Source organism: Citrus sinensis, chromosome 5 (assembly GCF_022201045.2).
Source record: "Citrus sinensis cultivar Valencia sweet orange chromosome 5, DVS_A1.0, whole genome shotgun sequence".
Lineage (NCBI taxonomy): Eukaryota > Viridiplantae > Streptophyta > Magnoliopsida > Sapindales > Rutaceae > Citrus > Citrus sinensis.
The window spans coordinates 256,061-279,488 of NC_068560.1; the positions used below are offsets into that span (position 1 = coordinate 256,061).

A 23,428-nucleotide genomic window follows, 5' to 3' on the forward strand; every position below is an offset into this window, starting at 1 on the left:
AGTGTGCATATGTACTTGCGTTTTCTTTCATTGGTTTTACGTAAAAATCTGTAATGATAATGCTCTCAATCATTAATAATCTATCAATCAAATCAAAATAGGTTTTGAGAAAAAAAAATCAAATCAAATTATGTAAGTTTTGTTTCAGTTGACTTGTGTGTACGTGATTTGAAAAAAATTAAACACCAAAAGCCGACCAAAGAGAATTGTTATTGGTAAGTGTTATAGGTTAGTTTAGTTTGTTAGGTTTTTGTGGATACCGATCTGAATTGAAGTATTAACGTTATTTAACTTGAGAAAGTTGGATTTTTCAAGCTCATGACCTACCACATACTTGTGTGAGTTTAAGTGATTTGAATTGACAGAATTGGTTGAAAAAATAAAGTCAACTGATGATAACATGAGGAGAGAGATAGTTGAACAATTAATTACGATATTTGAACAACGGCAATATTATTAATAGAAAAGAACTACATGAAGATGGATGGAAAATGAACTAAAATAGCATGAACGTACAAGCAATTATGGAAAACCAGAATAATAACAAACTTATTTTTTTTATTTTAAGTAAACAAATCTCACTTCAAGAAGAAAAACAGGATAATAAGCGTAATATATAGCATGCAATTAATAAAGAAAGCGAACACATTTCCACTTTAATTGTTGCTATAACCGATAATAGCACCGAATAGCTTCACTTCTTTCTTCTCATTTTTTATCACTTCTTTCTCCTCATTTTCCATCACTTCTTTCTCCTCCTTTTTCATCCCTTTTTTAATCAATCTAATCTTGTACCTGCATGCTGATCCAGAAGCTCCATCTGTTTCCCTAGAAAACTCGACTTCATCACCAACTTCAGCTTGCTTTTCCAAAACAAAAGGATGCCAGGTGGCTTGGCTGATATAGGGTTTCTCGTACTGTCCCTGCTGACGGATGCACAAGACGAATTTCCAATTTTTTCCATTCTCGTCCTCTACATCCAAGACTTGCTGGTATTGGCCAGGTGGGAATGGCGGGAAAAAATCTCCAAGACTGCTGGAATTAACTTCCAGCCGAGTAGAAATATCTGTTGCAGTTAGAATCTTTGAGTACACCGCCATTGCTTTGATGAGTTGAGATCCTTCGATATGAAATAAATTGTAGTTATTGTGGTATAATGAAAGCAAGCACCTGGGGTGATATTTATAACCAACAAAAACCCAAGAAGCGAAAAAATTGAAAATCATTATCAAATCCTTTTTGCATTTCGTCGGCTGTTGAAACATTAATATTAACTTTTCTATCAAATCATGTTTCTATACTTTTATCGTTATCCTAGGTTTAACACAACAGTCTTATGTGGGTCTCGCGTTGTCTGCTTTGATGATAACCAGGACCCACCCAATCGGAGGCCGGTCCTTTTGTGAAGTGAATGTAAAGTGAAAAAAGAAACGACTAATGCATTATTGTCCTGTGATTAAAAGTTATACTTCTGCTTCAGTATTGACTGGTGAGGTGAATGAAATTTGAGGATCGTTATGTTTTTTATTACAAACCAAATATAATATTATATAATATTATATTAAAAGTTTCTTTTAAGTATTATATAAACCAATTCAAATATGCACAGTATTTAGGTAGATAAAACCCTTCCCAAAAATATAAAAATCAATAGAAGAAACTTAATTGTTTAATACTTGTGGTTATATATTTTCAGTGATGGATTTGAGAAATTAATTTGTTGGTGCATTCATTTTTACTGTCACTTTTAATGATCAACCATCATCATTTTTGAAAACTTTGAATATTCCGTTTTGCTATCATGTGCTTGCCAGACAGGGAAGTGCTATGGATGTTGCTGTCAGAAACCGACTAGATTGAAACCGCAAAATTTATGATGGATTCTCTAATTTCTTTTCTTTGACTAAATAAGTGAACAATATGAGTTCATCTTTTTAAACCCCATTATAACTTTGAAAACCATTATGAGTTACACCAAGCAGAATCAACATCACTCCTTGTTTCGAAAGCCACTTGAAAATTGTGAAAACAAACGCATGCACACTCTGTCACGCTCACTCGCTACTTCTCATTTGGTCATGTTTATTATGTAGAGAGAGTGAGCAAGTTTTTAACGAGGAATCACTTAAAGTTATTAAGTTAAGGGATAGTTTAAAAGATAAGAGAAATACACAATTCAGTATATTATAAGACAAAATATACTGTATTAGAGATCTTTAGTTTATCCCTTAATAAACTTAATTAAAGGATCTCTTGCTAGATAATGACTAATACATATGTGTGTGTACTTTTTTTTTTTTTACTTATTCTTACAAATGCCCTTAGCTTAGTATTCTTGCAAAAAAATATTATATATATATACATATTTTATATTTAATTATGAAATTTTTTCAAAATTAATTGAAAAATTATGATGATTCCCATTTTTTCCATAATTTTTCAGTTAGCTGTGATTAAATAATTAAAGATATTCATTTTCCCAACATCAAACAACTACTAAGGGTAAAATGGTAAGATTAGCAAAATAAATTGACACTCAGGATTTTGAATGATTTTCAAAATGTCATGGGGGTTTCGAAAATGGTAAGATTAGCAAAATAAATTGACACTCAGGATTTTGAATGATTTTCAAAATGTCATGGGGGTTTCGATTAGTTTTATGAAGCAATCGGAAGGTTTAGCTCTTTTTTGCAACTTTTGAGTGTGAAATATGCCTATGAACTTCTATATAAATAATTACTGGATTACTATATCTAAGTACACGATAACCACAATAATAAAAAAAAAAAGATAACATGCAATTCAAAACGATTCAACATCAATTGAAGAAACTTCTATTGATTTTATCTATAATTGTACTTCAATATTGATTATATGTACGTGTCTGAAACAAAAGTTGATATCCTTCAAAAAAAAATTCAACATCAATTGAAGAAACTTCATTACCTTTCGGTGGTTATTTGTTTTTAGCGAAAGAAAGGTGGTCTTGATGTAGAATGTGGGTTAAGTCGTTATATTACCGTATGGAAGACTCGAACCTCGAAGAATCACTCACTTATGAGAGCGTGACTTGTAACACTCGGCCAAAGGCCGATTGGTCAAGAAGTTTTGGATTATTAGTTCAATACTCTTCTAAAAAATCAAAAGAGTTTTCTGGAATCGGATCTGTTTGATTGTCGGTGAACAAACGAATGAAGCTTTAACTGAATCGTTTTTTGGCTCTTTGTGCTATGCTGGGGATTAGTTTGTTTTGACTTTTGAGCTAGAATGGAATAGTAACTGGACGGACCCACATACTAGCAATAGTCAAGAGAATTTTATAACAGACCATTAAATTAATTTAGGAGAAAATCTAGCTTTGGTTATCAGTTGTCTTGTGTGATCATGACTTGATAAAAATTTAGGACCCTCTTTCTCTATACAAGAAAAGAAAGCGAAAGATCCGACAGAAGTCTCCTGTACTCGCGAGCGCTATCACATTCACACAACACATTCAATAAAGTTAAATAAATCCAATATCAATTGACGTAGAACATTTTTTTTCCCAAATAAAACAAACTGAAACCACGTGATTAAGAAAAAGAAACAAAATTGATACTCCTGAAATCGCGCGATTTCTCTAGTCTATAAATTAACACCATTTGTCCCTATAAACAATAGACATCACATTCACATGCGAACTCCTAAATAATTATCTCAAATAATGTGGCATTTATTAATTGTTTGATAGCTCTTTATAAAATTTAAATGAATTGATTGTATTATCTCACCAACTAATTGATGGATGTCACATCATTTGCGATAGTTATTTAGGATAAAAAAATTTAAGATGCGTAGCATATAAAAATATCAGATGTGAGAGAATCTCACATTTAACCCTTCATCTAATCATTAAGCTTTTGTTATTATTCATTTGACTTGTGTGAAAATGATTTGATAAAAGTTCAACGACTGTTATCACTTCAGTGGCTCTCACATTCACACACTTAATAGTCAATATGTTAACTAAATCCAATATCACATCCAGTCATCCATGCACACATTTTACAAGGATCAACTACACTCACAGGCGAACTCGTTTTAAGCAAGGCCGCGGCTAAGTTACATTATTTGTAACTAACAGCCCGGCCATATTATTCGTTGGATTTCGACTCTTCAAACCCAATGGATGGAAAAAAATACTAGACTTAAAGTAAAGTAGTTTAGAGTATTGTATTGTAATTACTAATAATATTTAATTCTTACACTTCTCATCAACGAGGAAGAGTCGAAGAGACAAACAACAGTTAGTCGAAAACCCATATATTGGTTTATTTGTTTTTAATATAATTTATTACTTTACCATATTTTGTACTATTTCAAAAAAATAGAAATCTAGTAAAGAATATAAAATGAGCAATGCTAGGTATACCAACATATAAGCTTGAATTTGAGTCTTAACTGATGTGGCATTTATCTATTGGATGTCGGTTAAGTGATTTACTAATTATAAAATCCAGCATCCAATCGATGAGTGATACATAATATTGAGACTCAAGTTGTGACTCAAATGTTAGGATCCTTAACATTATTGTTACAAAATTAACCAAAAAAGTAAAAATGTAACCAAATACTTTTTTAGTTGTAATAATATAAAGTCACGTTATCATAAGATTTGGATTCATTATTGATCTAATATAGTATTTATATTATTTTTTTATCAGGTTGTGATTAGTAGTTATTGAATAAAAACATAAGTGTAATTAAGTGTTAATTAGTTGCAAAATATTACAAATTCAAACTTATCTGAATTTTTTTCTCGGACAAATTGAATGAAATCTTCCCCTGGCATAAGAATCACTACATACATAATATATCATATAATTAAAACTTTACTCTCAAAGCTACCCTTACGCAATTAATGTATTTCCTTTCAATCAATTACTAATGGTAGAATTTATCATCAAAATTTAAAATTGAATCACATTTCCTACCATCAAATATCTTTATTATATATTTAGGTAAAATAACTACATGCATGATATATTTTTTATTTTAAATAAATTTTTAGGTGATTAATTTTAAAAAAATTAAAATTACATCGCTATATATCATTCAACAAACTCTATTTATTTCACTATTGAAATCATCGGCAAAGTGTTGCCGTATGTACTGTGATGATATTTGCTCAAGCGGTTGTGATAGTAATTTTTTTTTATTATGTTTGTGACTGTAAGTTACAAGGTTAGAAGGTTAGATAAGTCAGAAGGCTAGACAAGTTAGATAAGTCAAGCCTAGAAGCATGAGTCAGAGTCAGTAGATTGTTAGTTTAAATGTTTTGATAAGATTGTATAGTTATGACAAATCCAAAACGCTAAAAAGAGAAGAAAAGAAAGCAAGACGAAACAGACTGGCAATTGCAGAGCAGCATGCACTTAGCCATGCATGTCTTCAAACGGACTGCCAATTGCAGAGCAGCATGCACTTGGCTGTTGGCCATGCCTGTCTTGAAACAAAGTAGGCGACTGAACTGAACTGAACTGAACTAAACTGAACTGACAATTTTTTTTAAGTACTATACTTAAATACGGAATTTTGTTCAATTATTATTACAACATATATATAACATTATAGTTAATTAAATATAAGCACACTAATATCATATGGTGTAGCAACAAATTCATATAAACTTCATTTTTAGTGTTCGTACCTGGAAATTTTATTTAAAATAAAATGACTTCTGGATATATAACTATTTTGCCAAGTCAAGCCACTCCATGTTAAGATAATTAGAATTGATTGGTTAAGATAATTAGAATTGATTAATTACTAATTCAGCTTGTCAACAAAGTTGGTTAGTGTTACTGACATGTCATCTGAGCTGGCAAAGTTAGTTACGCTGCTGGTAGTTTGTTAAAGCATGTTGCTTAGCTTAACAAATATATAGCTTTTACATGTTGAATCTAGAATGTTCAAGATCATTGTATAAATACATCTGTAATTAGCAAAATTAACAAGATTAATTCAGTTTTCATTCATAAAATTCAGCTCAACTTTCTCTCTGAATTTTTCCTTCATTTTCTCTGTTTTTCTCAGTTACCAAACACTCACTCAAACTTTTAACTCTCCACAAGAATATCATTATCATTCAAACTTTGCAATGGTAGCAAAATGCAACTAAATAACTAGAAGAATACACCTACAATAAAATCATGTGTTCATTCGCTTAGTTGATAATTATTCAAAATCCTAACTGAAGCCTAAAAACCTCTGGGAGCTTTAGCTTGCACGTTTTCCAGATGAAATTTTTCTTTCAACTAATAACTGTCAACTGATAGAATCACTTTATCCCGTGCCCATCATTATAATTTATGTGACAAACAAAGAGAAAAAGGATAAAAGCAACATCGCATCCTTTTTTTTCCCTAAAAAAAAAAAACCAGGAATCTTTTGGTTTTACTCAATCAGCTATTGAATTTAATGAAAAATTTATCTCAAGGGAGATTGTCACTATTTAATTCACATGGAGTTTAGTCCTAAATTTAATGTGCCAGACCAGCAAGAAGTTGAACGTGAACGTGGAGTTATCAGTTTCCCTTGTTGCCTTTGGGATAATTATGACACTGTTATTCATTTTAACGCCAATAGCCAACCAAATCAAGCATTGAATTTTTCAAGTGGGGATCAATTTTTTATTATTATTATTATCTTTTCTTTGGATGATTATCAATTCTAAGATTATCGTGATTTATCAATATATATATTTATAGTCAATCGCGTGCCAACTTGTTGGATATGGGCAATTCAGAGCACTTTTGCAGTCAATTACGTACAAATCCAAGAACCCCGCATTGAAGAATTAATTTTCTTATACATATTGGTTGTTAAATATGTTCACAAATCACATCACGTTTTCTGTCAGATATGGTAAATTTAACATGATTTATTGGGACAAAAAATGTAGCAAATGATAGTGGAAAATCGCCTAAATGATCCCAAAGAGCTCTCGAGATTATTAATAATAATATTGTAGTAGCAAGCGTGGAACTTTTGGTTCTCCTCCTATTACTTGACGAACGATTTATTTCTTTTGAAAATACAAACTTGTTCATGCTGAAATTTTAGCAGTATGAATTTTCTTTCCAAGAAACTTGGTCCAAATGATCAAAAAGATTGTCTTGATCTTGTCGATATAAAAACTATATCAATCAAACTAACCAATCAAAAGATATTTATGGAATGCATTGTCCTTTTCGTATGGTTTCATATTAATGCAAACCAGTAACTGGGTTCCATGATGATAACTCCATTATACTATCTTGCACCGTTTATTTCTTTTGGAGGTAAAAACCGGTAAAATTGACTATTGACTTAGTAGAGTGCCAAATGTGATACCCTGCAGGTTTCTATATATCCCCACCTGAATTTCTATCATATATAGGGGAAATTTAAATCTTCATTTGTTGAAAGTAGTTTAAAGTCAGCACTTTTCAAGCATTTGACTGTGAACTCTTCTTATAGGGATTTATCCTACAACAAGGATTTGAGAGGACCACTTCCAACAACAATTGGGAATTTGAAGAAGCTGTCTAACTTGTAAGGAGATTTTCACTCGTCAAAGCATTTGCTGACAGGAAAGTTTTTCGGTTAGAATCCTGATGAAAAATACGCTATTTCTATTTGCAGATAGAATCCTGGTGGGTTGCAGTTTCTCTCGACCGATTCCCGACTCAATTGGATCTCTGCAGGAGCTGGTCTATCTGTAAGGATTTTGACTATGTAGTGCTTCACTAGGCTAGTGCAATTAAACTTGTATAATACTTGGCGGTTTTATCCATTTGCATTCTTTCACATCTTTTATCTGTATAGTTCTGAGTTTGTCCCAACGGCCAATCTGTCTAAATCTTTACATTGCAGATTTAAAATTCGAACGACTTAAGTGGAAAAATTCTGCCATCTCGGTAGACTATCTAAACTTTGCTGGCTGGATCTTGCTGACTACCAAATTGAGGGGCAGACACCAGTCTCCGATGGAAATTCTCCTTGTCTTGATACGCTGGTTCATACGAAGCACTTGTATACCAAATCTGTTTAATCCTTTTAGCTCTCTTACCTTATAGCCTTGCCCTGCATGTATTCATTTGTTGAAGTTTCTTGTCATCATCTAATGTCATTTTGGAAATAATCAACTCTCAGGCTCAATAGCAGTGAAACTTTTCCGATCAGGTATGGTTCTAATTCATGTGTAAGTTTCATAAAGTTTATACAAAATAGCTTTTGTAGTTTATGTCACTATCAGAGATTGATCATCTAAAACATTGTTAATTTAAGCATCATTCTCTAGTTGATTCCGATTTCTTTTATCTTCCTCACTTTTCACTCTTTGGGCCAGGCTTTTTGATATCAACAACGTCACTGGTGAGCTTCCTTCCACCCTTGGACTAGTGAAAACTTTGGAAGTCATGTGAGTATCTACATCTCATATTCAAGTGAAATGCTAAGGTGGGTTGCTGATAGTGAGCATCTGTGAACTCTTTTCTGATGAATTTCTCATCTTGATTGCAGACGTTTTGATAGGAACTCATTAAGTGGTCCTGTTCCATCAAACCTCAACAATCTTACAAGTGTTCATGAGTTTTTATGCTTTATTTATGGACCGTAGTTCCAATTCTCCACCACAGATTATTTTGCAATCAAGAGTGTTTAGTGATGCTATTTTTCAGGTTCCTGTCCAGCAATAAACTGACTGGTCCAATGCCTAACCTTACTGGCTTGAACATCCTCAGCTACTTGTAAGTAGAGAAGGTTTTACTACATCTACTTATATCTTCACATCAATAATCTTGGAATAGATAAAGCATCTCAATTACTTATTTAATTTTCATTTTATAATAATTGATTTGGAGGGATATGAGTGATGGCAGATTCAATGCATCACATGTCCCTTCGTGGTTTCTGTTTTCTACAGATTTTGGGGATAGAAAAAGGTAAATTTATCTAGAACAATAAATTTGTATTTTTAGGGGAGACGGGGTACCTCACTGGTTTGTTGTGTGCGGCGTATCTGAAATTCGGGGGAGGTGAAAAGGGAAGAGGAAGTGATATCAATGGTGAAAGGTTTGGGCTAAGAGAGGTGTCCTTCAAAATGAGTTTCACACTTGCAAAACAATGAAAGAGAGAGGTTAGAGGTGAAGCCGAGGTACCCCGACGTTAACACTCAAACGCTCAAGTTAGCAAACTCAAATTTTTTAATGGTAAAGAGAGCTTGCCAACCCTCTGTAAATCAAGGTTTGAAGTTGAAAAAAACCTATTTTGTGGAGTGTGAGTGAAGGAGAAAAACATGATGCAGAATAAAACCTAGAAACCTTTATATATGGAGTACCTTAACTGCCACGTGGCGTATTCTTTTTGGCAAACGTCTTTTTATATTTTTATGATTTTTGGGCCGTTATGTGCATGCTCTTGGTGTATCTCATCCTTTGGAAACGTGGCGCACACTGGAGAGTGGTCTATGTTGTAAGACCTGTTTTTAGTTTGTGCATTTATCTGTCTTATCAGTCATTCAAGATAGCATGTAATTTTCTTGTAAATAAGGAGAATGATCAGCTACTTTTTGTGACAGAATGATGGAGAATACTAATCTTGAAGGTCAAATTCCTGCTGATCTGTTCGGCATTCCCCATCTGCAGACTGTGTAACTATTAGCTTATATTTCAAGTAGCACCCCATCCAGTGTAAAAGCTATTGAAAATTACAAATGAAGCACACAAATTTAAGCATTTAGCTACAAATGCAAAACAGATCAATAACAAACTCCATATGAACGCAATCACTCTTGTGCCCTGATTTTATTATGACATTTTGGTAGGATCATGAAAACCAACAAGCTTAATGGCACCTTGGACCTTGGTACGAGCTACAGTGAAAAGCTGCTCGTTAATGTGTATAGTAATCGCATCTCTGCCTACACAGATAGTGGAGGAGCACCCAGCGTTGACATAATGTAAAGCTCACTATTCCTGTATTCTAGGATTTTTTTTCTCTCTCTTTTTTTTTTTTTTAATCAATAGCTTTCCGAAAAACTCCATAAGTAATAATTTCGTGAAAGTTAAAGCGCCATATGTAACATAGTATATACTAGAAACAATGTATTTTCAACTCACGGAGGTTATTTTCTTCAAAATTTTGCAGGCTTTTCGATAACCCAATTTGTCAGGAGTCGGGAAATGCAAAAGGACACTGCAGACTTTCCCAACCAAGTTCCTCTATTTAATGAAACCAAAGAACTGTCCATCTGCTCCCTACAACTCAGATCAGAATTCTAGCCCCACAAGTCAATCTGCCTATCCATATACAGGAACTCTAGTTTTCAGAGCTCTTTCATTTTCAGACTTGGGAAACACAACTTACTATGAAACTCTCGAGCAGTCTTTGACAACATCTTTTCAGTCTTCTTATAAACTTCCCATCGATTCCATTTCTCTCAGTAATCCATGCAAGAATAATTTTGAATACCTTGAATTGAGTATAAAAGTTTTTCCTGCTGGCCAAGATCGTTTTAATCGAACAGGAGTCTTTAGTGTTGGGTTTGTTCTCAGCTACCAGATCGACAAGCCTCCTCCTCTTTTTGGACCTTACTTCTTTATTGGTGATCAGTATCATTACTTTGCTGGTAATTTTGCTAATGTCATAGAAAAAAAAGGTATTAGTGCAATGTTGCTTTCGTTGATATTAATGTTTCTGTTTGTGCATTATTTTGCAGGAAAATCTGGAGGAACAAACAAGTTGACAAGCATCGGGTTTACAATTGGAGCAGCAGCTGCTGGTTGTGTCATATTGTTACTATTACTCCTTGCAGGAGTTTATGCTTATCGTCAAAAGAGAAGAGCAGAGAATTGCCAATGAACAGAATCCTTTTGGTATGTTCAGTATTTGATGTACACTTTGCATTTTCTGGCTGGTAAACTATTAAATCTATTTATGTTTTACAAATGCAGCACATTGGGACATGAATAAGAGCAGCGGTAGCATTCCTCAACTGAAAGGAGCAAGATGCTTCTCCTTTGAAGAGGTCAAAAAATATTTTTCAGATGCTAACGATGCTGGATCCAGGGTATATGGAAAGGCTTGGTTCATCTATCTCTCTCTGACCTCATTTCAGTGTAATGCCTCTACTTATGAGGCACAAATCTCTCCCGTTGATATTTAATTTATAATGTGGTCAAAATTTTATACCCTTGGTATGCGACGGATTATCAGAGTTGCTCAAAATGTACGTTTTCCCGACAAACAAACAGGGTCTCCGCCCATTCTGTTTTGCGCATTCAGCAATACAAGACATAACCTTTCGTTAAAGAGCTGAGAAAAGAAAACCAACACTGGTCAAAACTCAAAACCCATCTCAAAAACACAAACCCCACCACACTTCTTCAACAACTTTTCAATTAACATGCTGACCCACTTCTCAATCTCAGCTACTTCTGTCGGTCAACAAGAGAGCTCAGAGCTTAACTCTCTTTAGAACTCACTTGTAGACACGTGTACTAATCATTAGCTGCTAAACATTATTAATAAATGAATCCTTTTAGCATATGTTTGTTAAAAATGAGCGGAGATCCCGTTTCTTCTAGTTTACAGCATTCGGGTTTTGAGGCTTCCATGAGAGCTGGGGATTATGGGTTGAAGTTATCAATTCTCACCATTTCAAGCAAAGGAGCAACTACTTGACATGAATCATCAAGCTAAGAGAATCACAGACGATAATAATCAAAATTAAACAATCAAAATTACAATAAATATAAACGATCAAAAGTAATAAAATCATAAAAATTCAAACCCAACCGAGGCCTGTAAATCTTCACTAACAAAACAAATCTAATTATATCAGAACGTTTAATCTATATTAGATGACATTGGGTGTGGTAAAATGCTACATAGACTTCCCAAATGTCATATCAGACATTAAATACTTGAAAAAACCAGTGGTGAATGTCACAGTGAAGCAAGAACAAGAATAACCTTTGTCCCACTTTTGCCACTCTAATTTGTAAATCATATGCCACTCTGTCCAGATATCTTCCTCCTCTTAATTTGACAAATATTTTTTGTTCTCATAATACCAGTTGTTATAAGCTTGTAACCAGAGTAAGGCATTTCACTTAGCTTCGCAAATCTCTTTTCGTAGAAGTGCCACAGTTCTGACCTAATAATGAAAAAGATCAAGTGAGGGACATAACCAGGTACGTAAGAGGATCATAAAGATAAATAAAAGAATGGCTGAGTTCCATTTGTTTTTACCAGCGTGCCAAGAACTGAAAAGGTGCATACTTTCCATAGATCGATTCGGCAATCATTTGCACTGTTTTACTAGTGCAATTTCTAGCATGGACATCCATCAATGAATTTATCAATAGTATTCAAAACTCTTCCAACAAATGAGGATGCTTAAGGAAGGGTAAAAAATAATTTACCTGTTTCAAATGCCTAATAGGTTCAGAATCAGTTGGAATCACATGGTAAAATCCTATGCATACAAGGACACTGTTGCGTGTAAATCGTCCAAATCCATAGATCTGACTTAGCTGCTCTGCCAGCTTATCATAGGCTGTTTGGCTCGCTTCATTGCACATATCTTCTAGTTCTCTTAACTGAATTTTGCCATCAACAATACCCTGGGCATGTTTTAAGATGCGACCTGCTCTATAGCCAAGGTTGCAGTGTTTTGCCAGAAAACTCTCATCAAGGTTTGCTAGTTCTCTTGGGCTAGGAAAGTTACCAATCCCATCACAGGCAGATGGAGGATCCGTTGTAGACAGCTCATTCAATCTATGCAAATCACCTTCAATGTCGTTTCGAGGGAAGCTTGATTGCACATTCTCTTCCAGAACTCCAGCACAATCCAGCTTCAAATTGATATCATCTTCTGAGCCTCCTTTGTTCTCTGCAATTCTGCTTGTCAACTTGGAGGCAACTCTCAAAAACTTTCTGATTTCACTTTGACTCTTTTCCAGCCGGTGTTTTCGGAATAAAATCTTCACTGACACTGGGTGAGCAATGTTGAAGTTCCCACTGAAGCTCAAAGAGGGCTCTAGCCATGCTCAAAGTTCTCGGCCACCTATTAAAATTACATTTGGTCACTAGCTTCTAGTTAAAAATCAAAACTTCAGTAGCTTCCAAATTTGGATTTAATTTATAAAACCTCATAGTATGCAACAATTTTTGTGAAACGAGGTTCAAATTGAAATTTTAGGGTAGTGATAATATATAACTGTTATGCTTTTGCTTACTTGTGAAAGCAGAGCACCTAAAGCGTTTGGTGGGTAACTAATATGCAGACTGCATCTTTAAACAAAGCAGGCCACCGAAGCACTCTCCCACTAAAAATCTTTCATATATTGACACTCTTCCCCTTCCTTCTGGGCCACTTGATGTACAATCCTTTTGAAGCCTCTCACATTCCTCTCGTCAGCCTCCGTTAAGCGCAGCATTCTCTTGACTTGAGCAAGCAACGCGTCTTGCTGTTCTGAGAAAGTGACGGCGCCGACCCAGAAGCAGAATTGCGAACATCGATGTGGAGAGAGTGAGGGTCTTGCTGGGGTTGATAGATGGTGACGGCGACTGAGACTGAGGGAATATTGGTGTTGTCGAGAGAATTAGAAAGATGGAGAGGCCGAGAAAGGGATCGAGAAAGAGGGTCCCAGCGATTCGGAGACATATGAACAGGCCGTGGCTGCACACAGCCGTCTCCACTCTCCAGATTGAATAATTTTGTAAGTGGAAGCTTCAGCTTCAGCACACTCTCCTCCATTCCCATTCTTGTTTCTCGATTATCTTGTTACTGTTATTGTCAGTTAATGAGCAGATAAATAATAGAAATGTTACGATTAAGAAGGCTCGTTGAAGTGCTCATTACGCTGTCACAACATATGATGTAATAAAATGCGCCAATTTTAACCGGAAGGATTGGCCCCAAAAGTAATCATACAAAAATATTCTGGTGTTGTCAGACATTGTACTGGGTTGCTGTTGAAGCTTGTAATGTAGAATTGGTGTGCTTGCTGGATTCGTTTCACTTCTTGGCTTTCTTTGAGTTATATTGGCTTCCGTTTTGCTGGATTGACGATGAGTTGAGCCACTGCCACTTCGAAGAAGCCTTGTTTGAGTGGGCCTTTTTTTTCTTTCAGAAATGATATTTCAGATACATTCATAATAAATATTTGGCACAAGGAAAAAAATTTCAAATTAGTTCCTCTACTGTGAGGCCAAAGGCTAAGTTGTTTGAGTGGCCGTCTACTCGGCTTCTTTGCTGGCTTTCTATAGTCTTTCTGTCGGCTTTTACTCATTCATCAAGTGTTTAATCACGAGTAGTTTTGCTAAAGGACTGGGCCTGGTTCAATCTGCATTGGGCTTGCTTATTGTCACATGGACTCCAACCCGTGGTGATTTTTATCCCCATCATTAAGGACTCATGCAGACTTCATACGTAAATATCAATGTTGATCTCTATGCAAAGAGAGAATGATAATAATATTTATAATTTTATCTGCTCAAATTTCGTGCCTAAACTCCTATCGCATATACACTATTAATTTACACAACAATATATACTAAGGTCGTCTAACGACTAAGGGTGCGTTTGTGATTGAGGTGCTATAGTTTTTAAGCTACAGTTGCTATGAAAAAAAAAATTATAACTATGAAACAAAAGTTAATAATATATAACAAATATAAATTTTAAATAATAATTTTAATAAAATTATTTAAAATATAGTAGATTTTATATTATATAAGTGAAAAATCATATCAACATATCTTAAAAGTTACAACAGCTAGTGTTTATCAAACACTTTAATATTGTAACTTTTAAGCTACAGCCGCCCAACATCAATTCCAAACGCACCCTAAGACTGTTGGCATGAACCATAACATTCACTCAAATCATGAAAGTGAATTCCTTCAATCATCCATTTCATAAGAACATAATTTTTTAAATAAATAAATAAAAAAAGAAAAAAAGAAAACCAGCATAAGAAGACAAGTGCGATACAAAGAGAAATTACGAACGTATTAATATTAGGTTGAATCGTGCTAAATTATTAGTGGCGGGTGTTTGTTAAAGAAAATAAATATTTATTAATTGGGGGAGGCTGCAGCGCAGGCTGCTTAACAGTGCGTTTGGGGGTATATTCTCATGGGTTTCCGTGAGAATATAAGGGGTGGAGCCAATCGCATCCTGAAAATTTAAGGTTTTTTATTAGAGAATTCAAAAAAGAAAATATGAATTGATAAAAAATTTAAGGTCCTGTTTAGTATTGTTTTTTAAATATTGTTTTCATAAAATAAAAATGAGGATGAAAATATTATTTTTAAATTTAAAAATGTGTTCGGTATTATTTTCAAAAATAATCTAAAAATAAAAAAGTAAAATATATTCGGTAGAAATAGTTTAAAGAATTATTATTGAAATAATTTTCATAAAATAAAAATAAAGTAATGAATAATCATTTTTATTATTTAATTAGTTTGATTATTTTAATTTTATGAATAAATTAGGTGATCTTGTTAATTTTGTTGTTTAAAGAAAAGCGATAAACTCTACTTATTTGATTTAATTATATACAAAATCATAAATATCAGAATGTATATAAAAAAATTTATTGTGAGGGAAATTGATTTTTTGGTTGGTAGCAGTAGTAGTAATAATAATAATAATAATAATAATAATAATAATAATAATAATAATAATAATGTTATTATTTTGTGAGATGGTAAAAGAAAATTGTTACCATTTTCAAAAATATTTTTAAAACAATCTACCGAACACATATTTAGTGTTTTGAAAACAGTACCTAATGCACCCTAAGAATTCAAAGGGGAGAGTGAAGAATTAATAGCGATTAGAATTAATTTTATTGTTTGCCCAAAAATATAATGGGAACCACTATTTATAGTAGTTCAACACAATCTTAATTCTAATATAATTAGAATCCTAAATCATAATTGCAATAAGAAAACCTAATCCTAGTAGAGAAGAAATTAAAATAAGCTACTAGGGTGATAACATCCCCCGAATTAGGCTTGTTCGCAATTCAAAAAGTCATCAAACGGCTTCCAATCGAAATAGTGTGTTGGCAGAATGAAAATCACTGAGGTATTGGGCTGATGATTACTGGAGACATCAGTTGCTAAAAGCAATAGCTGAGGTTGTTTGCAATTATGCTCCGGCTTAGGTTGCTAATCACAGTTAAAATAAACCTCTGTAGAATGCCTCTCGACGTGCCTAAATGGTGATAAATGTTTGGGTTGCCTTGCACAACTCGCCCAATCATTCAAGATTGTCTAGCAGAAGTGCCTTTTAGAGTGCTATTCTGAAAGGTTAGGACTACAGATTAACTTGAGTCAGTTGTGTAACTTTTTCTTCAAGCACCGTAAAGATCATGATGTACAAAAAAGATTATCAAGAAAATTCAGAGTTATGGTGTTGCTAGCCGGTGGTTGATGATGGCGCCAGTTTAGGTGTGGCTGCTAGAGTTTGTCAAGGTTAAATGATTGGTTCGGTTGATGGCTTGTGGTGGAACTTACAAAAGTCATAATTAGTTGGTGGGATAAACTTGATTAAAGCAAGTAATTGACTTGTAAAAACCGAAATTAAAAGTGAAGGGATATTGGCAAAATTTTGGGATGCTGGAAATTTTTTTTTCTTTTTTTAGTTGAAGGGAAAAAGAAAGATCGGTTGCTTGGGAGAATATGCCCTAATACTAGATGACAGGGTTTTGATTAGAAAATTTAAAAGAGAAAAGATAAAGAGTTTTAGAAATTAGAGGGGGGAGAGGAGAATTAATAGGAATTAGAATAAATTTTAGAGTTTGACTATGTTGGAAACACTACTTTATAATCAAAGTTATAATTAATTTTTTTTACTATTTATCACTTTATATGTGGGGCTGAAATTCGTGCTCTACCGTTAAATCTGCTCCAACATAGGCATATCCTAAATTTTATTACTGTTTACTCAAAAATATAATAAAAACCACTTATTTATAAGGTGTGTTTGGAGTAAAGTGTTGTAGCTTTTAAGCTACAGTTAATGTGGAGTAAAAACTATAACTGTGAAATAAAAGTTGAGAAAAAAAAAATTTTAAGCTACCAAAACCCAACTACAAATGTTACCAAACACCTTAGTAAGCCCAGCTACCTCACCACACTTTCAAACGGGCTAATAGTAGTTCAACGCAATTTTAATTTTAATCTAATTAGAATTCAAAATCGTAATTAAAAATATATGTAATAGGAAAAAAATTGTCCAAATACAATAATAAATTGATATTTCACCCGCTGAACTCTACATAACCAAAACGGCAGCGAATAGCCCGAAAACCAGAGATCCAGAAACGACAAATCTGTACAAAACGTCAGAGTTCTCAGACCGTGTAGGGAGCATCAAAATGGAGGCATTGAGATCAATGATGGAGAATTCACTAGTGCCGGAGAAGACGAAAACAGAGGAGGTGACAACAGAGTGCTGACAGTCACTGGACAGGGCGTGGTCACAGGGGGAGCACTCAATGGAGATGGCAAAGCGGTTGACTAAGTCTTCAATGGAGATGGCACTACTTCTGGTGGAGTCTTCGTTGGAGACAAAGATAGAGATTGCGCCATCAGAAACGAAAAGCAATGCCATGGCAATGAAAATTTTAAAGTTAGAGTGAGCCATTTTGATTTAAAATGGCGTCGTAGATTTTTAAAGTAAAAACCAACAAAAAGTTAAAGACTTTTAACTTGGAGCAATGGTTTTACAATCGTGGATAATTTCTTGTTATGTCTTTAGACCCCTTTAAGTTGCTTTCTATCTATCAACAACGAATAAAAGACATTATAATGATCGCAACAATAGTTTAAAGATTGAATTTTTATTGTGACTATATGATTCGGAGAAAAAAAAAATTGTTGGTTTGATGATTAAGGAAAATTGTGGCTGTCCATTTGAAAAAACAAGCAAATTACTAGGTGGAAGATCAGATTATGGGTTAGTGTGACAATGGACCAGTCAGTAAAGATTAGATTGATCGTGTCCTTGATTGTTGGCTTACGATCGGTAAGAAATGATGATGAAAAGCAATTGATAGTGGTGAAGGATGGATTCAATTAAAATTTGAAAAATTTGAAAAGAAATTGATAGTGGAGAGGAAAAATTTCTTTTTGATACTAATTTAAGGGGATTTTTATCTTGTGAGTGTGTTATGATGACAAAAGCACAGTAATCTTAATAGAAAAGAAATTAAAATATGCAAATAGGGTCATGACACATCAACTGAGGAAGCATGTAGGATAGCAGGAAAAGTAGAACTAAAACCAATTTAGTCATGGTCAATCAATCCGATCGTCAAGTAAGAAACGTAATTGCCTACGCATGCACAAGCAAATTTGGATTAATTTATAATATATGGTTTTCACGGTAGAACAGAAAAGCCATTGCTTTGCTCATTATAAAAAGACACAAGTGATAGGTCACTCACTTCAATCAGCTGTGCTTGCGTAGTCTGGTCAGAGATAGATAGAACCTGTTGATAAAACATGGTAAGATTAAAAAAAGTCTTCATCTTGCTTCATGTTTTGGAGTTACGATTTCACATTTATTATCTTTATTATTATTATTATTATTATTATTATTAGGATTTTGATAAATTACAATTTACATGACTTACAATTCTTATAAAATATATAAAAATAAGTAACATGGCAGTACACTCATTGCCATGTTACATGGGCTGAAAGTTACGTTCCTTCTAACTTAGCACGGTCCTTGTTATTATTACTACGATTGTTCTATTAAGACTGAAACTGAGACTGTTACATGAAGCTGAAACTGTATTCATACTGGAGGAGTTCATGCTCATATCGCGTCAGAATTGGTCTCAACTTGAAAGGTCATCTCTTCTCTTTCAATTCGACGACTTTTGATTCACACCTTCTGAGTTAGTTTGTCAAAATTTGATTTTATTTGATATTTTTTATGTTACAGGGTTAGAGTATGAATACAAAGCAGTTGACCTGCTGAAAGGAGAGCAATTCAGTCCTGGTGAGTAACTTTGTCTTAGTATAAATGTGACAGACCATCATTTTTTATGACGATCTTATTAGCCAGATCGTAGATTTCAAAATTGGATGTGGGCTTCACTTCTTTTGTGGTTTTATGTTCTGTAGAATTTTTGAAGATCAACCCTATTGGTTATGTGCCGGCTTTGGTTGATGGAGATTTTGTTGTATCTGATTCTTTTGCTATTTTAATGGTCAGTCATCCATTTGCAGCTCCTGATTTTAGATTATTTCTGTGATGTTTGATACTAATAGTTATTTGCTTATCTATGGTTCCGTTGTGAATTTTACAGTACCTGGAAGAGAAGTATCCTCAGCATCCATTGTTGCCTTCTGATCTTAAGAGAAAAGCTATCAATTATCAGGTCAATTTCAAATCCTTTTAGTTGCCATCTCTCTTTGGTTTATTTTGCTTTGCATTGGTAAATAAAGATGATCAGACTCTGCTTATAGCTTCTTTTGAATGTACAAGTGACATGACTAAATCCATGGAATTTAATGCTAAGTTTCGTCGACTTCGATGGTTTATCCTATTTATTAGCTCGATCATGCATCATTAATGTGCCTCTCAATATTTAGAAAAGAAAAGGTGGAAGTTTTTCGAAGTATATGTACTCCCTATACAGCATCTGGAAAATGTAAATAGCTTAAATATTAGTGCCCAAACAGATAACTTTCTATAGCTTGTTTCAGGAAACATCTATTAAAGCAATCACGACGTAATAAGATAACTCTAATAATCCTTATTTTCCTGTTCTGAAGATACCTATCAGATGTAAATAGATGATCCATTTTCCATTACCTTTATGTTTTGGTCTTGGACTTGCTGCATCCATTGCTCTATGCAATTTTATCAGAAGTTTGTGTCAGATTTGGAGACCAATGAGTTTCCTTTTGTGCTCCATTTGCAGGCTGCAAATCTTGTTTCCTCAAGCATACAGCCTTTTCAGAACCTTACTGCTGTGGTTTGTTTCTAAAAGCCTTTTCAGTCATGATTTTAGATGACATTTATTACATGGTTGGAATATTTTTTTGAAATTTATTCTAGTTGCTTCTTTTCGATTCACAGAAGTACATTGAGGAAAAAGTTGATGCAGATGAGGGAGATGTCTGGACTAAAACTCACATGGGAAAAGGCTTTGTGGGTAAGCCTTACATGAATGTTAGAAAGGAAAAATTAGAAGATACATGTTAATATATCCATTGAGAAATTTTAATTTTTTAAGCTGATGAATTTAACAGTCATTCTTAGAATTCTTTAAGTCTCTACGAGTTTTTTAATCGGTCCATTGATGAGGCTTCATACTTGAATGATTAGTTTTAAAATTAATTAAACTGTAGGTATGCACAAATTCACAAGCAGATATATGTAAATTTTCACGCATACCTTTGCAAATACAGAAAAATATGTATGTATATATATAAAATTATTATCCAATCAGAGATTCCTCACCATATTGATGATCTAAAAGATTAAAAAAATAATATTCTATTATGATGTATTTTATACTGCAATATATTAAAATTTGTGTTTTTTTTTTCTTTTAGCCTATCTCTGAGGAATCCCTAATTGAAAGAACACCTATATATGTGTGCGTGTGTGTGCGTGTGTGTACGTGCATACGTGTGCGTGTGTGTAACATGTTCCAACATTATCCCCTGGAATATATTATCATTGAAGTTAATTTGGTTCTTCCATAAGAGTCCTACTAAATAATATCCATCTTGCAGAGTTTCTTTTTCCAACATTAGTTTTCTGGCTTAATCTGACTATAGCTTGAATTTTCAGCACTTGAGAAGCTGTTAAAAGACTATGCTGGCGAATATGCAACTGGTGATGAAGTTTTCCTGGTTAGTTTTCCTCCTTCATCTGTGTGCATCATAAACCCTTCTATAATACACAATAGTCTGTGCAAGGAAGCTCAGTCCACAAGCAGGGAGTGGAAATCCCTGTTGGTGCAATCGCGGTTTAAGATTTAAGTTTTGAGGAGTGGGGTTGGAGGATCATTCTTATTAATTTGGGTAGAGCAGACAAGATATAAGAGTACATACTCGCAACTGCAATATAGAGCCTGGAGTTCATAAATCAAAATTAACCTTGGCTGTATGTGGGTCATCTATGCATTGAGTTTCTAATAACTGCATTGATCTATGGCTCTTTCATGTAGTGATTACTATTGAACATTGAGGTTACTCTAATTTTTCTATTGAAAATATGAAGATAATCATCTGACAGAAGGGAGAGTGAGTGAGTGAAGAAGTAATGCGAAAAAAGCCAGGAGAAAGGAGAAGGATTTGTCTTTGCCTGTTTTATCCTTTATGGCCTGAAGTACATTATAAGGTTGCGAGTTATGACCTGCTTCAGTTTTCCGAGATCACAATATGTATTTAGTTGTGCTTTGCCGAACTGATATTTGGTCAGCCATGGTAGAACTTGATTTGTAATTTACCAAGCAATAAGAATGTGAAGGGGTTTATGTGATATGACTATTCCTATTATATATGTTATCAACCGTGCAGGCAGATTTGTTTCTAGCACCACAGCTTTATGCAGCCATCAACGTGATCAACCTTGACATGGTAATGGTTTCCTTTTCAAATTCATGTATTGGTTACATCTTCAACCAATTTATGTATCTCATTCAATTTGCATTGGTACCATATTCTACTTCAACACACCAGTAAAAATTAGTCCTTCCTTTCCAATGCATTACTTTATACATGCATGCGACAATGAATTTTTCTTTCCTCGCTCTACATGCAGACTCAATTTCCTCTTTTACTGAGGCTGCATGAGGCGTACAGCAAGCTACCGGCATTTCAAAATGCTGTACCAGAAAAACAGCCGGACGCCCCTTCATCGTAAACTAGTGGTTATAAAAGAATACTAAGCAGGCCTGCAGTGACACATTGTACTCGAAATTATTAATAAACTGCAGCTATTAGCATTGGAACGTTCTTATCCAAGTTCTTCAAGTTGTTTTCTAATCCACTGGGGATGAGTTATGTGATCAAATTACCTTTACCGCTGCGTTAAGATTATGCTAATGCCTTTTGGTCTTTCCATGTTTCAGATCAGCCTTTGTTGACTCTCAATAAGCAGCATTCAGTGTGAACTCCGGGATCTTTTACTTGAGCTTTCGAAAAGTTTGCAAGTAGGTTTGGTTTGTTCTGTTGTGAGTCTGTATACTTTATGATAGTAGCCATTGAATCAATAAATAATCAGAGTTTCTTGAGCTCTTTTGGTTTATGGAATGTGTTTGGATTTAATTCTTAAGCTAGCTCAGTTGTAGGCTTTTAGATCTTTATATTCTGCTGCCTCTTGACCGCGCGAATCTAACATTTTGGACATTAACGTTAATGTTCGTCAACAAAAACATTTCCCTCCTGTAAAATCTCAGGTGCTATAGACTGATAAAACAACCCAAGACTCTGCCCCAAGACCTCAAGCCAAAAGAACAAGATGCAGCAAGATGTTTAATTGAAAAGCTATGACTAAGATGATACTCCGGAACTAGATGATTAAACTAATATGACTAAAGAACCAACAGAAGCAATGTAATCAAAAGAACAAAAGAATCTTAACGTGGTTCAGCTAGATTTCTCTAGCTTACATCCACGGGAGGGAAAGAACACAGCTTTATTGATTTCCTTGAGATGAATTACAGAGTAATGCTTAGATTGCCAAGAAGGGTCACAACTAGCTTTATATAAACAACTTCCTTCTCTCTCTTCAGCTCTCTCTGCTCTCCAACCGATTGCTTCCACCTCAGCTGTTCCATAACAGCCTCAGTTAACGAACCCAGAAAAAACTCCAGCACCTCACGTGAGTTCCTCGTGCTTCTAACGACAAATAACGAACTTTACAAACTGAGCTCAAGCACGTGACATATGCGTGCATCACTTAATTCTAAACGACAACTCCATGCGTCGTTCAGAAGTGTAATTCTTGTACACATCAAAACGCAGGATCTTGTGCCGTTTGAGCTTAAGTGTTTCCAACTTCTAAACACAAAGTCTTCTGCCGTTTTTGGTTTTCTGGATTTGCTTTCACAAACAACACCTCCTAAAATAAAAATAATCACTCCCTGTTTCCCCAATTAACCAAACATGGGAAACTATTAATCTCATCTTCTTCCTATATCCCTCGCAAGTTCACGTTCTTGCTCATCCAGCACGTTCTCAAGGGTGGCCCATATTTTGCGCGACAGCTGCAAGAATGCCTGCTAGCATAGCCCATACTCAAACAACAATCATACTTGGCAGGAATCTGCGAGATGGTATCATACCCTCAAAACATATTTATGAGGATGAGAATGGTGAAGAAATAATAGACAAAGCCAAAGATTGGGGT

The 23,428-nt window shown here is 34.4% G+C and overlaps 2 protein-coding genes and 1 pseudogene across 6 annotated transcripts in view; 2 read left to right on the forward strand and 1 right to left on the reverse strand.

The window, feature by feature from the left end:
- Positions 1–23,428, forward strand: part of LOC102606924 (glutathione S-transferase zeta class-like) — a 102,845-nt gene that overhangs the window by 76,058 nt on the left and 3,359 nt on the right. Inside the window, exons 1-10 of one of the 3 annotated variants that reach the window (XM_006470728.4) lie at positions 18,415–18,555; positions 18,839–18,905; positions 19,001–19,057; positions 19,183–19,268; positions 19,368–19,439; positions 19,986–20,039; positions 20,144–20,219; positions 20,864–20,925; positions 21,595–21,654; positions 21,839–22,310. In XM_006470728.4, the coding sequence (XP_006470791.2) occupies positions 18,553–18,555; positions 18,839–18,905; positions 19,001–19,057; positions 19,183–19,268; positions 19,368–19,439; positions 19,986–20,039; positions 20,144–20,219; positions 20,864–20,925; positions 21,595–21,654; positions 21,839–21,940 (639 nt within the window). In that variant the 5' untranslated portion in view covers positions 18,415–18,552 and the 3' untranslated portion in view covers positions 21,941–22,310. Of the gene's footprint in view, positions 1–18,404; positions 18,556–18,838; positions 18,906–19,000; positions 19,058–19,182; positions 19,269–19,367; positions 19,440–19,985; positions 20,040–20,143; positions 20,220–20,863; positions 20,926–21,594; positions 21,655–21,838; positions 22,311–23,428 lie in introns of those variants that run through there. The other 2 variants (XM_052440525.1, XM_052440526.1) reach the window with 2 other exon arrangements.
- Positions 5,849–11,188, forward strand: LOC127902517 (leucine-rich repeat receptor protein kinase HPCA1-like; annotated as a pseudogene).
- Positions 11,767–14,242, reverse strand: LOC127902082 (uncharacterized). Of its 3 annotated transcripts, none has more exons than XR_008054519.1 (3): positions 12,450–14,242; positions 12,277–12,357; positions 11,767–12,176 (listed from the first exon to the last, which is right to left on the reverse strand). XR_008054519.1 is itself a non-coding variant. In XM_052440527.1 (3 exons), the coding sequence occupies exons 1-3, from the start codon at positions 12,606–12,608 to the stop codon at positions 12,031–12,033; spliced, it is 402 nt and encodes a 133-aa protein (XP_052296487.1). In that variant the 5' UTR covers positions 12,609–14,242; the 3' UTR covers positions 11,771–12,030. The 3 variants fall into 3 exon arrangements, 1 of the variants encoding a protein (XP_052296487.1); XR_008054518.1 differs by having other exon boundaries at positions 11,768–12,181; XM_052440527.1 differs by having other exon boundaries at positions 11,771–12,181; positions 12,277–12,366; positions 12,448–14,242.

What these genes read in the sequence shown, in the direction of transcription:
- LOC127902082 (XM_052440527.1), bottom strand. Translation starts at nt 12,608, where the DNA reads ATGTGCAATGAAGCGAGCCAAACAGCCTATGATAAGCTGGCAGAGCAG. An exon ending in ATTAGGCATTTGAAACAGGT is followed by an intron (nt 12,367 to 12,447) that starts AAATTATTTTTT and finishes ATTGATGGATGT; the next exon opens with CCATGCTAGAAATTGCACTA. An exon ending in TTTCAGTTCTTGGCACGCTG is followed by an intron (nt 12,182 to 12,276) that starts GTAAAAACAAAT and finishes TTTCATTATTAG; the next exon opens with GTCAGAACTGTGGCACTTCT.